Raw genomic sequence first — 16,755 nt, 5'->3', positions numbered from 1 at the left:
ACACATACACACACGTACACACACACACACACACCAGTACCTACATACATGTATACATAGGGACACATACTGCATATAGGACAAAAGGAAAAAAAGACAATAAAAACATTGTAAAAACACAAACTACTGACCAGTGTAAGAAAATAAGGAAAAAAATAAATAAATAAAAAATAAAGACTGTATTATTGCACCCAAACATTTTGCTCATCCCTGTACCTCTGAAAAATAATATCTTTGTATTTTATTTTAAACTGTTTAATATTTGGACATTGCTTTAATTCCATTGAAAACTTGTTCCATAGCCTCACCCCGCTGACTGAAACACAAAAACCTTTCCTGTTTGTGCGTATTAATGTGACATTAAAATTACTTTTGCCCCTTAAATCATATCTTCCCTCATGAATACTAAATAATTTCTGTATATTTGTTGGTAACAGATCATTTTTTGCTTTGAACATTATTTGCGCTGTTTGATAGCCCACAATATCCGTAAATTTGAGTATTTTGGACTTTAGGAATAATGGGTTTGTGTGTTCCTTGTAGTCAGCATTGTGGATTATTCTTATTGCTCTTTTTTGCATAATGGTTAATGGCTGTAGAGATGTTTTGTAATTGTTGCCCCAGATTTCTGCACAGTATTGAAAATATGGTGAGACCAGGGAACAATAAAGAATGTGGAGTGATTTCTGATCTAAGACCTTTTTAACTTTATTTATAATGGCAATTGTTCTTGAGACTTTACTTTGTACATGTTTGATGTGCGATTTCCAATTGATTTTATCATCTATGATTACTCCCAAAAATTTAATTTCATTAACTCTTTCTATTTCAACTCCATCTATTTTTATTATTACCTGAGTATTTAATGTATAATTGCCAAACAACATTATTTTAGTCTTACTCAAATTTAATGATAATCTGTTTCTGTCAAACCATTCTTTCAGTTTGTTCATTTCTATGGTAATATCCTCTTGTAGCTTTTGTAAATTATCCCCGGAACAAAACATATTTGTGTCGTCTGCAAATAACACAAAATGCAATATCTTAGAGATCTGACATATATCATTAATGTACAAAATAAAAAATTTAGGGCCCAAAACTGACCCCTGGGATACCCCACATGCAATGTCCAAACATGGAGAAACACAGTCACCCAATTTCACAAACTGCTGTCTCCTGCTTAAATAACTTTTCACCCAATCCAACACTATTCCCCTGATGCCATATTTTTCCAGTTTCTTGATTAGTATTTCATGATTGATCGTATCGAAAGCCTTTTTTAAATCAATGAATATCCCAACGGCATACTGTTTGCGATCTATTGCATTTGTTCATTCTTCTATTGCCTCTATTAGTGCCAATGATGTAGATCTGTTTGGTCGCACTAAGAAAACCCAGCGGTCCCTGAACGCACCAGCGGAAGCTGACGTCACCGTTGCCGACCCCCCTAGAAACTGCTAATTCAATTTTAAATTCAATTCACACTTTATTAATGACAGAAGAGGTCCTGATTTCTGCTGCATATTGACATGGTATTTAAACCTGATAAACATGAGGTTTATCTTTGACTGTGATCAGTTTGTAAAGGTTGTGTTTGTGATCAGTTTATAATCGTTGATGTTTGTGCTTCAGGCTGAATCTGAAGTGGAGGTAACTCTGCAAAGAATCCAGAGCCAGGAAGGAGTGGAGGGCGTTATCGTGTTCAGCAAGGACGGTAAAACACTCATTTACTTGTTTTAATTTATGTATTTTATGCCGAGTCTCGGGGACGTTTAACGGGTTTAAACGTTTAACGGGAGCACCGGTGTTTCAGGGGTTGCCATGACGACCAGCGAGCGGGGTTTCCCGGGGGGGGGTTTCAGGGGTCTGCTTTAAGGATATGCAGTTGTAAAAATTATATTGCACATGTTAAATAAATAAAAAATCACGATAACACACCTACTGTAATGGAATACAGAAATCTAAGTCTTTATAAACCCACTTAGAAATATATTTTGGTCATTTTAAAATAAATAAATAAAAAAGTTATTTATCAGGATAAAAACTTAAAAACGTATTATTATATCATTATTCAACATTTAATCATACAACTACTCCGACAGGTTGTTAAAGGAAAAATGTTAAAAAATGTTGCTCTCATATTAAAAGAGACATTTTTCAGAAATATTTTTATGTCCTTGCAATTATTTTTTGTGCGTATTTTATACATTGGTGACACAAAAGGAAGGTGACAAAAACAAAGTACAGGGTAAATCAAAGAGAAATGTATCAAAAAAAACATAATTAATGTTAATTTTTTTAAATAAAAAAATTTTAACAAACCACTTTACTCTTTTGCTGCTAGTACGTATGGGTCGGGGGGTCTGACTGGTCCGGCTGGTCTTAGACACAAGTAGGGGGGGGCTCCAAGGAAAAAAGGTTGGGAACCACTGCTCTATGGGCCCCACAACGCGGAAGTAAACCCGGAAGTCAGGAAATATTTTGGCGTATGCGCCAGGCGAACAACTTACATTGAAATGAACGGCGGCCATTTTCCTGTCCGGTATCCAGGTTAAATAATACATCCATGGGGTCAGTCATGTTTCCCGGGGGGGGTTCAATAATACACTAAAAAACAATATATTGTCTCCATTGGAAAAGCACGTCTGGAGACAATTGTCGACAATGGAATTCATTGTCGACGAATCGTTGCAGCCCTAATCCGAAGGTCTTCGTTGTTTTATTTCAGTTCCTAAATCCAGACAGAACTAAGAGCTAAATGTCCTGTTTGGATCAAGCTGCCCACGCGTGATGTTCAGGAACCTTCTAAACTGGACTAGCGGTAACGTGACTCGTGTTTTCCCAGGAATCCCCATCAGGTCGACTCTGGACAACCCCAGCACGGTCGAGTACGTCGGGCTGGTCGAGCAGCTGGTGATCACGGCCAAGAAGACGGTGTTGGAGCTCGACCCCACCAGCGACCTCACCTTCCTGCGCCTGCGGACCAAGAAGAACGAGATCATGGTCGCTCCAGGTGAGGGTTCACTTCCTCCAGGTGAGGGTTCACTTCCTCCAGGTGAGGGTTCACTTCCTCCAGGTGAGGGTTCACTTCCTCCAGGTGAGGGTTCACTTCCTCCAGGTGAGGGTTCACTTCCTCCAGGTGAGGGTTCACTTCCTCCAGGTGAGGGTTCACTTCCTTCAGGTGAGGGTTCACTTCATAGACATATATAAAGGCTAGATGACTCGTCCGCGCTGCTGCCAATGCAGAGCGACGTCGTCACGCGGCGGCCATCTTGCCACAGGAGAGCTCGCTCACTTTAACATTGTGTTTAATGGTGCCTGTACTGCTTAATCAACCTTAACTTGCTCAACTTTCAACCGGTTTTCTAACAGTTTGGTTTGTTATGAACGTCAGAGAGTTATGACACTGCATACTTGTGAATAATTATAAACATTGAAAAACGTACTTTTATATGAAAATAACCAGAAACAGATAGCTATGACATGGTATTTATATTAAATCAATATTTCTATAGTATTCTTAGTAATATTTATATTTACATTATAACATATATACATATATATTATTACCATATAACACACATATATATATATATATATATATATATATATTAGAGCTGGGTATCATCACTGACCTCCCGATACGATACGATTCCGATACACTAGGTCCCAAGACGATACGATTTCCGATACGATACGATTCGATACGATATCGATATTCTGGTTACAATAAGGGAATAACATGATCCTTCCACGCGCCACGTCCGGCCAGAGAAACCCCACCCTGCCTGGTGAAGAGAAGCAGCCTGCTCACTCCTCAAGTAAGGAGGAGACTTGAGCTCGGTGCAGGGCCTCCCGGGGTTGGTAGATGGAGCAATGCCCAGGACTGACTTAGGTAGGAGCACTGGGTGATAAAATGGGGGAAAAAAATCGGGATTAAAAAAAAAAAAAAAAAAAAAAATTTTTTTTTTTTTTTTTTTTAAATCGATACTTGGATTTATGTATCGATAATTGTTCCTACACATGCATATCGATAAAATATCGATATATCGATATTTTTAACCCACCCCTAATATATATATATATATATATATATGTATTTATATGACATTATAACATGTTTATATATTATTACATTATGATGTATTTATATCATGACATTATAACATCTGTGTATATATATATATATATATATACATGTTATATGGTAATAATATATATATGTATATATGTTATAATGTAAATATAAATGTTACTAAGAATACTATAGAAATGTTGATTTAATATAAATACCATGTCATAGCTATTTGTTTCTGGTTATTTTCATATAAAAGTACGTTTTTCAATGTTTATAGTTATTCACAAGTATGCAGTGTCATAACTACATCTCTGACGTTCATAACAAACCAAACTGTTAGAAAACCGGTTGAAAATTGAGCAAGTTAAGGTTGTTTAAGCAGTACATGCACCATTAAACACAATGTTAAAGTGAGCGAGCTCTCCTGTGGCAAGATGGCCGCCGTGTGACGACGTCGCAGCAGCGCGGACGAGTCATCTAGCCTTTATATATGTCTATGGTTCACTTCCGTTCAGGTGAGGGTTCACTTCCTTCAGGTGAGGGTTTACTTCCTTCAGGTGAGGGTTCACTTCCTTCAGGTGAGGGTTCACTTCCTTCAGGTGAGGGTTCACTTCCTTCAGGTGAGGGTTCACTTCCTTCAGGTGAGGGTTCACTTCCTCCAGGTGAGGGTTCACTTCCTGCAGGTGAGGGTTCACATTCCTCCAGGTGAGGGTTCACTTCCTGCAGGGAGTCCACTACGGCGCTCTTCATTTCCCAATCCCACATATCGTGGACCGTCACAGTCTAGTAAAGCCTGATTTAAGGTTCTGCGTTAAACCAACGCAGAACCGACACCGTTGCCGCAACGCCGTCATGAACCCCTCGGACTTCTCCGTCACTCCATTTCTCCGCGGTGCAACACCCCCCCAGAGCGCTAGTTGATACTTTGTTTAGCTTCTGGCTTTTCCGGTCACAGTGAATCAAAGAGATAAGGACAACTATTGTGCAAAAAAACAAAACAACCCAAAAAAAATAAATCACACACACACGAAGAAAAGAGCGCTGAAAGTTCACGACCGGAAATACGTTGCTACCAAGTGAACCAATCACAGCCCTCTCGGTCTGCGTTGGATCGTAGTTACATTTTTTTGGGAGGTGCTAGCAGGCTACGGCGTAGCTACAGAGAGCCTAGCGTAGCCGCTAACCCACGGCGTAGCTACGGATAGCCTCCCGCATAGCCGTGTAGCCTACGGCGTAGCTACGGAGAGCCTAGCGTAGCCGCTACAGTGTAGCTACGGAGAGCCTAGCGTAGCCGCTACAGTGTAGCTACGGAGAGCCTAGCGTAGCCGCTAACCTACGGCCAGAGACGTTCAATAAACGAGACAGCCCACTACGGTTCGGTTTCCTGTATCTGTGTTACGTGACTGCCATGCCCCTTTAGGAAACAGGAAGTAGGTCCTGAGTCTATTGAGTCCTATGGGAAAAGTGAACGTGAGCACAGATTATTACCAATTCCTTCGCCCCATAGTAACATAAGTAAATATGGGACACATTTTTCAAAAGCCACAAACCTTCTGAACATTCTGACACCAAAATGGTAATTTTCAGACCGACAGATTAGGAGAAAATTAACTTTGTTTGAGACCTGTCTCTGTCTGAGCAACGCACTCTCGCGAGATTTGGCTCTCATCGTTTCCCCGGCGTAGCTATGGAGAGCCTAGCGTAGCCGCTACGGCGTAGGTTTAACGCAGAACCAGAATTCAGGGAATGATAATGTTGTTGAAATGTAACGAGGGGTCGAGTCGAGTGTTTTCATCAGGACCAAAGCTCAACATCTCCGACACCGAAAAGATCTGCAAATGTTTAGCAACGAAACACTGAATGTTATTTTCTAGTGTTTGAATGTTATTTTCTAGTGTTTGAAGGTTATTTTCTAGTGTTTGAAGGTTATTATCTAGTGTTTGTCTGAAAGTTATTATCTAGTGTTTGTCTGGTTGAAAGCATCTCCATAGACAGTTGTTGTTTCGCTGGTGTTTCCTTATCGAGTTGCTTGACTGTCGTGTGTGCAGAAAGCATTTCTTCAGGGTGTTGACGCTGGAGATGACGCTCATATTGCTCGTGTTTCCTTTTGCGTTTGGGACACGTGTCAAGCGACGTTTACAGACCAAGTTCTGTTAACTGTTTTCACGCCATCGTCGTCGTATTCAACAGCCAAACTGAAATGAAGCCACACCGGAGATTTGAACGAAGCCGGTGCTTCTTCAAACTTCTGTCTCTCAACTCCCCGCTGGAGCTCGCCGTGACTCCAACACTCCAACACACAAACACACTCAGTGGATTGTGAAGCATTAATGCAAAATTAATGGCAAAACTAAAAATCCGCGGCACACAAGGGCGTATTGAACCGTGGAGGAAGAACCGAACGGTTGGGTTTTACACCGAGAACCGTTGCATCCCTAGTGTCACGGTCACATGACGTCCCTGTATTCCTAATCGTGTCTCCGTCTCCTCCTCCACAGATAAAGACTACATCATGATCGTCATCCAGAAATTCTCCACCTGAAAACCAGCCGCTGGAGACGCTCCCATCCTCACTCTTTCTGGTTAAATGAAATGAAAGTTCTTGTTAAATGAAGATAAAAGTTCTAAAGTTGTTTGTTGTTTAAGAAGACGAGGACGGTACAGAACCAGATGTTCTTCTTCCTTGTTTTATCATTCCACAGCTCTGTTCTGAGTTGGTTTTATTTATTGTTTACCAGCTGACTTCACTACAAATACTCTTCTGTTTGTCTACTTTTGCTGGAAGATATTAAAAGATGAAAACGCTCTTTGTTGTTTTGTGTCAGATATTTAGAAGTTTAACGATACTTTGCTTCATTTTAGATTAAAGGAGTTTGGCTTTGATTTATCTCAGATTTAGAGAAACAAGATGGCCGCTTGGGAACCGAACGCCGACCTTCCAACCAAGAAAGTTCCTCTACTGACCACTAGGATCTTTCCAATTTACGAAAAAAAACTAAATCAGACAACTTTTGATCTTTTTCATGACTTCGTAAATCTAGACTTTATTTGGCCTCTTGTTCTCCAGCTAAATGTCTTTTTTCCCAGACTCTGGTTGCGTCTCTGAAGATGCAGCTCCGTCTCTTTCTTCCTTCACTCCCTCTCCTGGGACCGATGCAGTACCGCTCCGTCACCAGCAGGTGTCAGCGAGTGAACACCAGTTACTGGGAGGGAGAATGATGGTCAGGGCTGAAACAGCTCAGTTCCTTCATGACCCGGTTCTCCAGTCTGGACTCCCAGGATCCTGATGACCTTTGACCTCTCTTTGTCCAGCTGTCATTTCAACTTCTGCCCCGTCTAGCATTGCCACCTTTCAGAAATAGAAATAAGGGACGCTCCGATTTCAGCAGCTCAGGCGCCAAAAAAGAGGGACATCCCCAAAACTTCTAAACTGCGTAGAAATGTATTTACTTTATATGAAAAAACAAAATGCTTAAATATACAAGACAATTGGGACATAGAACGATTAAGTGCAGTAAAGTACAACACTATACAATGACATAACTTAACACAATGATCCTAAACTGCTTCACACCAAACCTAGTGGATTATGAGATTACGGTAATCATCTTAAATAAACCTGATGGTAACAGCAGATATTCTGATACTAACAGCAGATATTCTGATGGTAACGGCAGATATTCTGATGGTAACAGGAGATATTCTGATACTAACAGCAGATATTCTGATGGTAACGGCAGATATTCTGATGGTAACAGCAGATATTCTGATACTAACAGCACATATTCTGATGGTAACAGCACATATTATGATGGTAACAGCAGATATTCTGATGGTAACAGCAGATATTCTGATGGTAACAGCAGATATTCTGATGGTAACAGCAGATATTCTGATACTAACAGCAGATATTCTGATACTAACAGCAGATATTCTGATACTAACAGCAGATATTCTGATACTAACAGCAGATATTCTGATGGTAACAGCAGATATTCTGATACTAACAGCAGATATTCTGATACTAACAGCAGATATTCTGATACTAACAGCAGATATTCTGATACTAACAGCAGATATTCTGATGGTAACGGCAGATATTCTGATGGTAACGGCAGATATTCTGATGGTAACGGCAGATATTCTGATGGTAACAGCACATATTATGATGGTAACAGCAGATATTCTGATACTAACAGCAGATATTCTGATACTAACAGCAGATATTCTGATGCTTGACTGACTTCACTGAACCTTTCATGTGCTGAAAAATGTAGTTGCCATAATTAAACCTTGTCTAAAATATTATTTAAAAATGATCTTAATCAAAGCAAATGATGACTGTTCCAGGCATGTATGATGGAATACTTTTTGGATCAAATCAGCACTATTTTACAGTCGGAATTAAACATGTTTTTTCAGCAGAAACTGTTAAAATGCACATGGTGTCTGTTTCACAAAGTGGTTTATGCTGAGCCTGAACTCAGGGAAACACAAAGCGACATTTCTTCAACCCGGGCAAGACGGCTCAGTTGAGTCTGTTTCAGAAAGTGAGCTCACTCATACTTGGAGTCTGTTACTGACTCTGTGAAGAAAACCTGCTCAAAAGTAGCATTTGTTCAACAGACCCCAAGTTTCTTTCTGTCTCCTCTCCTTAATGAAGCTGAACACCAGTTTACATTGAATACTTAATCGGTGTTAAAGAGAACATTGTTAACAAGAGCAAATCCTGGCTGTTGCAGGAAACCTTGAGAGATACTTTTCATGAAGTTTGAAGTCAGAATTAAATTTGTGTTTGCAGAAAAATGGTTAATAATCTATACCACATGTTTACTGTGGGTTGATTGTTTTCTTCTGTTGTACATTACTTTGGATCAAAGTGTCTGCTAAATGTGATCAGAGCACTGGGAGCAACAGAGCTTTGTCAAAATGAATTGCTGATTTAAGCCTCTAACAAAACAAAACACTGCTTTTGCATCTAATACTTGCATATTTTGCAATACATCTTTAAGTACTGATCCAATAGAAGTGGAAGTTAATGAATGGATGAGTGGAGGTGGCTTGACATGACTGTAGTGAATTGGTGCGTACAAGTAAAACTTAAATGAAGTGAAAACAAGTCGGTGGTCGTGTGGCCGAGCGGTCCAAGGTGCTGGATTTAGGCTCTAGTCTCTGGAAGTGTGGGTTCAAATCCCACCACTGCCATCAAGGCTTCAAACCTGATAAATGAGTTATCAGTGACATCTAGTGTCCAAATTTGTGCAGTGTTTTAGAGTCATTTGTTACATGTACTAAATGATATAAAAACTGGTTAGTTAGACACACTATCCTGACACACTAAGGTCAATCAAATGCCAGTGTCCCCACATAATGTGTGTGTATAAAATAAGACCAAAATAATATTAAAAATGAAAATCTGATATAGATCCAAGAGAGATATTTTTTGGACATAAATGTTTTTCATCTTGAAACCTGGAGTTAATGTAGAAGTTAATTACTTCCCAAATTCTCCCCAAATGGACAAATAATTGTTAGATATTGAATGAAATGTCTACCATTTCCATGTGTCAAAAAATTAGTCCACAGTGGCATCTACCGCTCAAATGGAGCCAGAGACGATTAAAATGTTTGTGAAAACACACTTTAAAATACACACAAAAACGACACGATTAAACAAGTGAATGAATATAGTTAGTTATATATAATAGTATATAATAATGTAATGTATATAATAGTTAGTTTGCACGTGATAATTTTTTGTGTAAAACCAACCACATCAAGTTAAATCTGCATTTGTGTGTGTGTATATATATTTAACCTAAACTGAATACTAGTATAGACTAATATAGTATGGACTAATAGACTAAATAAATTAAAATCTCAATCCAAAGCAAGTAAAACATAAAAATCAAACATACATCCGGACAAGTGGAAATGTTTTGCAGAAACAAATGCTTGCATTATTTCAACCTACAGTCAATTCAGAAGTTACTAACGATCCTTAGACACTGAATTAAACGTTTCCAATGTCCCATGTGGCAATAAATGAGTTATCAGTGACATCTAGTGTCCAAATTTGTGCAGTGTTTTAGAGTCACCAAACGTTCATTAATATCCATCCCTCGCTGCTTCCTCCAATTCAGAGTCCTAAAGATCTGCTGGACCCGTACAGCTCAAACAAGATGCAGGGACACATCTGAACAAACAAACTCACTGAAGTAATCACGTTTCAACTACAGTATGCCTCTCCCTTGATGGAGGGATCGCCACAGTAGAATTGGAGACACGAGCATCAACCAAGCTGCATGAGCAGCATGTCTTGACAGTCATTCCTCTTATTAAATTTAGAATAATCAATTAACCTGACATGCATGTTTTTGGACTGCAGGAAGTAGACCAGAGTGTCTGGAGAAATCCTACACAAGTACAGAGATCATTGGAACGCCACACTGAAAGACTTCTGCAGGGAGTTGAAGCAGAAACCTTCTTGCTGTGAGACAGTGCTAATCACTACAGTAAGCCTCGTGATCATTATTCACTTTAAAATGCATGCAGATCTCTTCTGAACTTGTCAGGTGGAGTACAAAACAACAACAACAATTTCACAAAGGATCCCGGTTTCATCTTTTCACTCATTTAACTTTGGACACAATTTGTTTTCAAGTTCTTACTTTTAAGGTCAGCAAAGAAAAGCAGTCAAAACCCCTGCAGTCCGATCACTTTCACCTGCAGTGTTTTGTTATTAAAGTCTAACTTTCATGCAAAACCCCAACAATTTTACTCTGCCACATTTAATGGATACATATGACTTTTTCAGTGAGAGACACATCGTCATCATCTAATCCAGTAAGACTGTTGGTAGCAGCATGGTTTTAATACACCTTAAACACAAATTGAAGCCTCAACTTAACCAGCAGTCAAATACTTTAGCTCTTTTATGTGACCTGGATTTTCTGATTTAGCTTTTCCCCTCAAAGAAAGAGGTAACCATACAAAATATTTGTTAAATTGCTGTATGGTTTGTGTTATTTTGCAGACTATTCTTTATGGTATTTTTTAAATTACTGTCTCAAACCTAAATCCATGCTTAACATCTCTAACTAATTAGTTTTTATTTTTAAATTACAAGCTCAAATTGAAAAATAGTAGTTGTATAAACAACGTACAACAAGAATAAAGGAAACTATTTTACTTTACGATATCAAGTGTCTGTGCAAAAGTGTTTTAGCTCCTTTTATCACAGCTCATAAGAGTTAAGAAAGATGGTGTTGATGATGTCACTAATTACACCGGTCCATCTGTTAGAGGGTTAATTATCCCATAACGACATGGTAGACAGCAGTTCCAGGGACACTGACAAAATGTTTAAAATTATTTAAAAAATTGAATAAAGTGGATCAAAATTATGAGTTTTATTGAACAACATGTGAAGAACAACGAAGAAATATAAAAAGTATTTTAATGTTGTGTCCTTTAACCACTTTTTACATTCACAGACGTTAGTGGAGCAGCATGAGGGACAATTATTATTATAAGATAAGATTATAAGACGACCCTCTTTTTCAAGACTGAAGTTTGAAAAAAGACTTTTTGATCACCAAATTCAATTTTTATACAGAAAATAATTACAGTACATCTGAAACAAATGATTATAACAACATATTGGAGAGAAAAAGCATGTTATTTTGCCTGATTCAAATCATCATGTTGAAGTTTGCATCATAACTTCTCCTCAGCTGCTGGTTAACCTGCCGATCTTCCACCCACTTTTCTCCAGATTGGAGAAACGTAGTTTCTCCATTTTCTGTTATCTTTTCTCTTATTTTCTTCTCTTTTCTTTCTTACTGCTATTTTTTATTTTTCTCCTTCGTGACAGGAGTTCGCTTTAAAGATATCTGCCGCCATCTAGCGTTGTGAATGGGTATAATGTCTGGACCCCGAATGGAAGACAACTCCCACTTTTTCAGTCTGATTTCAATGCAGAAAACACCGTCTTATATTACCGAACGAAAGAAACTGGTGGAAATCCATGTCTGGAGACTCGTCGTCACTCGTGTGTGTAAATGTTTGGTCATTTATACCAGAACCTCAGACTTTAATTATCTGTGTTCATGATGATTGTGTGACTTTGACGGGAACAACAACATTACTTTTATAGTGATTTTGACCAATAATGTGGTGGCCCCTGGGGGGCGTGGCCACTGGCGGGGAGCGTGGCCACGGGGGGCGTGGCCACGGGTGCCCGACCAATATGGATGGGAATTGATAAGATCTTTACGATTCCAATTCTATTTTCGTTTCTGCTTAACAATTCGGTTCGTTATCGATTCCCATATCGATTTCTCATTTGAAAAAAAAGACAATAATGAGGCAAATGGCGCTAATATGATAGGCAGTGTTCGTTAGTTAATTAGCAATTAAGCAATAGAGCAAGGATGAAGCTTATCAATAACAGATTTGTGGTAAATACATGGGAAGTTCATTACATTAAGCAGAACTAATAAATGTCTTGTTATTAAACCGTCTCTGCAGGTAGAAACGTTTGCACAGGTTCATAAATCTGCTACGATGACAATTAAAACACTTATTAACATTAACAATGGAAACACAGCTGATGTGAAAGATGATGCTTAATGTAACTATGCAACATTGTTCTGCACCAGAGACGCCCCTGGACTCTGCACGGCGCAGCAGGACCTGGACCTGGACCAGAACCTGAAAAACCAGTTCTGCCGTCACCAAAGTCCGGCTCCAGCTCCAGCTAGCAGGAGCTAACGGAGTTACGGGTCCAACGGCCCGGAAACAAACACCCCCAACCCTCGGGGGAATCACGGCAGCTTGCTGCAGTTCTGCACCACCCAGGTGGTGGCGTTGGTGTCGAGCTTCAGCAGGTCCAGCAGCCACTCCTCCTTCTGGGCCCCTTCCATGAACTCAGACAAGGAGATCTCACCTGGGGAGGAACAGACCGGGTTAGAGAAGAACCTGGTGGTCCAGGAGGACCTGCAGGTCTGGATCTGGACCCTAGTGGACCTGCAGGTCTGGATCTGGACCCTAGTGGTCTGGATCTGGACCCTAGTGGTCTGTAGAGGACCTGCAGGTCTGGATCTGGACCCTAGTGGTCTGTAGAGGACCTGCAGGTCTGGATCTGGACCCTAGTGGTCTGTAGAGGACCTGCAGGTCTGGATCTGGACCCTAGTGGTCTGTAGAGGACCTGCAGGTCTGGATCTGGACCTGGTGGTCCGTAGAGGACCTGCAGGTCTGGATCTGGACCCTAGTGGTCTGTAGAGGACCTGCAGGTCTGGATCTGGACCCTAGTGGTCTGTAGAGGACCTGCAGGTCTGGATCTGGACCTGGTGGTCTGGATCTGAGCCTGGTGGTCTCACCGTCGTCGTTCTGGTCCACCAGTTCAAAGATGCGGTCACAGATCTGCGACGGCGTCGTGCTGATGTCGTCCGACTGGGCCTTGATTTTGTAGATAATCTGCAGGAGAAACAGATAATATTAAGCACAAAACATTTGATCTGTTGAGTTTTCTGCAGAATCCTCTTTTTTTTAATTTTTAAATATCTTTCAAGTGGCATTTGAGGATTTAAATTCGTAAGGAAAGGACTGTATGAATATAATAAATGAATCTAATGGTTATGAATGTAGTAACGTATTTTGAATAATTTCTGATGATGTTTCTATATATATATATATATATATATATATATATATATATATATATATATATATATATATATATATATATATATAGGTAGTAGGTAGTAGGTGGACTCACCGCTGACGAGTGAGAGGAGAAACTATCTAAACTAGAACAGAACCGTGAGACCTGAACCGACATTTGAAGCCGCTTATCCGCTTATATATTACGTATACGTATATATATATATATATATATCTACATATATATATATATATATATATATATATATATATATATATATATATATATATATATATATATATATATATATATATATATATATATATACATATTTATATATATATATATATATATATATATATATATATATATATATATATATATATATATATATATATATATATAATGTATGGCGGTTGCATAAGTGGTTGCATAAGCGGCTTCAACTGTGGGTTCGGGTCTCACGGTTCTGTTCTAGTTTCTATAGTTTCTCCTCTCACTCGTCCACCTACTTATCCTCGTTAGAGAGTGATCTCTGAGATTAACGAGCTAATCAGGCTCTGGCTCTGCAGCTGCGACCGATTCACCCGAGAGAGATCTAGAGGGGATCTGTGTTATGAAACCGGGTAACGTTGGGGTTCTGACCCGTCAGCCTTCACTCCCCCTCACCCGTATGATCTGCTTGACCTCCTGCCGGTCCAGCTTGCCGTTCCCGTCCTTGTCGTACATCTTAAACGACCACTTGAGCCGGTCCTCCATGTTCCCCCGCAGGATCAGGTGCAGCGCCGCCACGTACTCCAGGAAGTCCAGCGTGTTGTCCTGCAGACGGATCACAGTTACCGTCAGGGAGAACATTCAACAGCTGTGGGAGCAGGATAGTGGGGGGAGATCAACAGCTGTGTAAATGCAAAATACTAACAAAAGGCCAGATAGCTGAGAGAAAGGAATTAGAAGAGGGGGATATAGAAGATGTAGATGCAGATGAAAATGCTACATCTCTTTTGTAATGTAGGCCTTCCTCTAAGAGAACTAGCACTTATGGGAATGATCTGATCTGTCAGGATTCCTGTGTTTTGTGTTACTAGCTTCCAATGATGTGTCAGGTCCGACCCATTCCCACATAACAGAAGTCAAACAACATGTTGCCTCAGACTCGACTGTCCAGCTGCTGCACGTTGACTCTCCTGATCAGCAGACGACGGCGAACTTAACCACCCGCCTCAGTTCTTACCCGGTTGGTGTCGAAGGACCTGAAGATGTTCTCCAGGAAGACGGACTCCTCCAGCGAGCTGCTCTGCACCCCGAAGATCCTCTTGAACTCGTGCAGGTGCAGCGCTCCGCTGGGACACTCCTTCAGGAACACGAAGCACAGGTCCTGGATCTGGGCCAGGTCCATCTCCTCGGTGCGGCTCTCGCCCTGCCCCATGGCTGCTCGGCTCGCTCGGGTCGCTCGGGTCGATTGGCTCGGCTCCGGTCGATCGGATCGATCAGATGGGATCAGAACCTGCGGTGGTTCCCTCAAAGCTGGAGGTGGAAGATGTTCAGGTCGGAGCTGGAGGTGGAGGAGGTTGATTGATTGATTGATTGATTGATTGAAATATTTATTTCGAGCATATTAATTATAAACACAAGGAAAAAAAAACATTGCACTAAACATCAGAAAAAGAATACAAATAAACAGTCATTAAACAAAGTCAAAAGGAAATAAAACTTCATGCTCGAAAAGGAGTGGGAGGAAGTATAAAGATAAATAAATAATTATGAGGTCCTACCCCTTGTTTCTATTTCAATTTTAATAAAAATAAAAAAATAGATAATAGCAAGCTTTACTTTATCAAAAATACCTATAATTACATTATAAAATATTACAGCACCTCATTGCAATATTATACCTGAGCATTCTAAATAAATGATATACCAGAGCAATTATAAATAATAAACATATACAACATATATATATATATACACATATATACACATCTTATCATAAACAATATAATCATTATTATATATACCATTTTATATACGTACATTATGATGACGGAGGATGTTCAGATGTTCAGATCAGAACCCGGTGGTTTTCTCTCGGAGCTGCAGGTGGAGGATGTTCAGATGTTCAGATCAGAACCCGGGGGTTTCTCTCGGAGCTGCAGGTGGAGGATGTTCAGATGTTCAGATCAGAACCCGGGGGTTTCTCTCGGAGCTGCAGGTGGAGGATGTTCAGATGTTCAGATCAGAACCCGGGGGTTTCTCTCGGAGCTGCAGGTGGAGGATGTTCAGATGTTCAGATCAGAACCAGGTGGTTTCTCTCGGAGCTGCAGGTGGAGGATGTTTCAGGCAGCAGCTCCTCCGGTCCGACTGAGCAGCTCTGCTCCACTTCCCAGAGCCTGGAACAGATTAATCCCGTTAACCGGCTTAACCCTTACACAAAGATCTTACCTCACACCTCAGTAAAGAATCACACGCAGAGCAGAAATCTAATGACCACAATGCATCTGAGCTAAACTGAGCATCTCTTGATCCCATCAGATAATGGGTTTGGATGTTACCTCTTTTCTTATCATTTTATTTCATTTTATTTGTTATTTAAGCGTAGTTACTCTTAAATTAAATACTTATGATTTTTGAAAACCGTACAAAGTTATGGATAAGCCCTGACTGCTTTTAATGTTGATGTAAAGCACTTTGAATTACCTTGTGTTGAATTGTGCTGCACAGATAAACTTGCCTTGCCTTGCCTAGATTTAAGGACTATGATCAATTTAGGGATAACTCTAAAACTCTAAAAGTGTCAGTTATTCAGTAATTTATTCTGTAGCTTTTCTCAGCCAGACCTCAAGAAAATATTCATCCTATACTTTGTAATCTTGGTTTTTAAGAAAAGCGTGTAGTTTCAAAGTATGTATCGAATAATTTCAAACTAAACAGATTTATGTTTCTCTCATTTGGAGGTGTTAAGAGTAATATAAAGTCTCCCAGCCTTTCTACTGCTGCCACCAAACTAGTAATT

At 39.9% G+C, this 16,755-nt stretch overlaps 2 protein-coding genes across 2 annotated transcripts; one reads left to right on the top strand and one right to left on the bottom strand.

Moving 5' to 3' along the window:
* Positions 1 to 1,439: 1,439 nt before the first annotated feature.
* On the top strand, positions 1,440 to 6,829 carry LOC133421681 (dynein light chain roadblock-type 1-like). The gene is made up of 4 exons (XM_061711403.1): positions 1,440 to 1,532; positions 1,633 to 1,714; positions 2,846 to 3,013; positions 6,577 to 6,829. Exons 1-4 carry the CDS (start codon positions 1,530 to 1,532, stop codon positions 6,618 to 6,620), a joined length of 297 nt encoding a protein of 98 aa, XP_061567387.1. The 5' UTR covers positions 1,440 to 1,529; the 3' UTR covers positions 6,621 to 6,829.
* Positions 6,830 to 11,549: 4,720 nt separating this feature from the next.
* On the bottom strand, positions 11,550 to 16,090 carry LOC133421671 (guanylyl cyclase-activating protein 2-like). The gene is made up of 5 exons (XM_061711391.1): positions 15,777 to 16,090; positions 14,977 to 15,297; positions 14,415 to 14,564; positions 13,462 to 13,558; positions 11,550 to 13,028 (listed from the first exon to the last, which is right to left on the bottom strand). Exons 2-5 carry the CDS (start codon positions 15,169 to 15,171, stop codon positions 12,907 to 12,909), a joined length of 564 nt encoding a protein of 187 aa, XP_061567375.1. The 5' UTR covers positions 15,172 to 15,297; positions 15,777 to 16,090; the 3' UTR covers positions 11,550 to 12,906.
* Positions 16,091 to 16,755: the final 665 nt, after the last annotated feature.

Source organism: Cololabis saira, chromosome 2 (assembly GCF_033807715.1).
Source record: "Cololabis saira isolate AMF1-May2022 chromosome 2, fColSai1.1, whole genome shotgun sequence".
Taxonomy (NCBI): Eukaryota; Metazoa; Chordata; class Actinopteri; order Beloniformes; family Belonidae; genus Cololabis; species Cololabis saira.
Note: the sequence above shows the minus strand (reverse complement) of the source record. Positions and strands in the feature narration are given on the sequence as shown.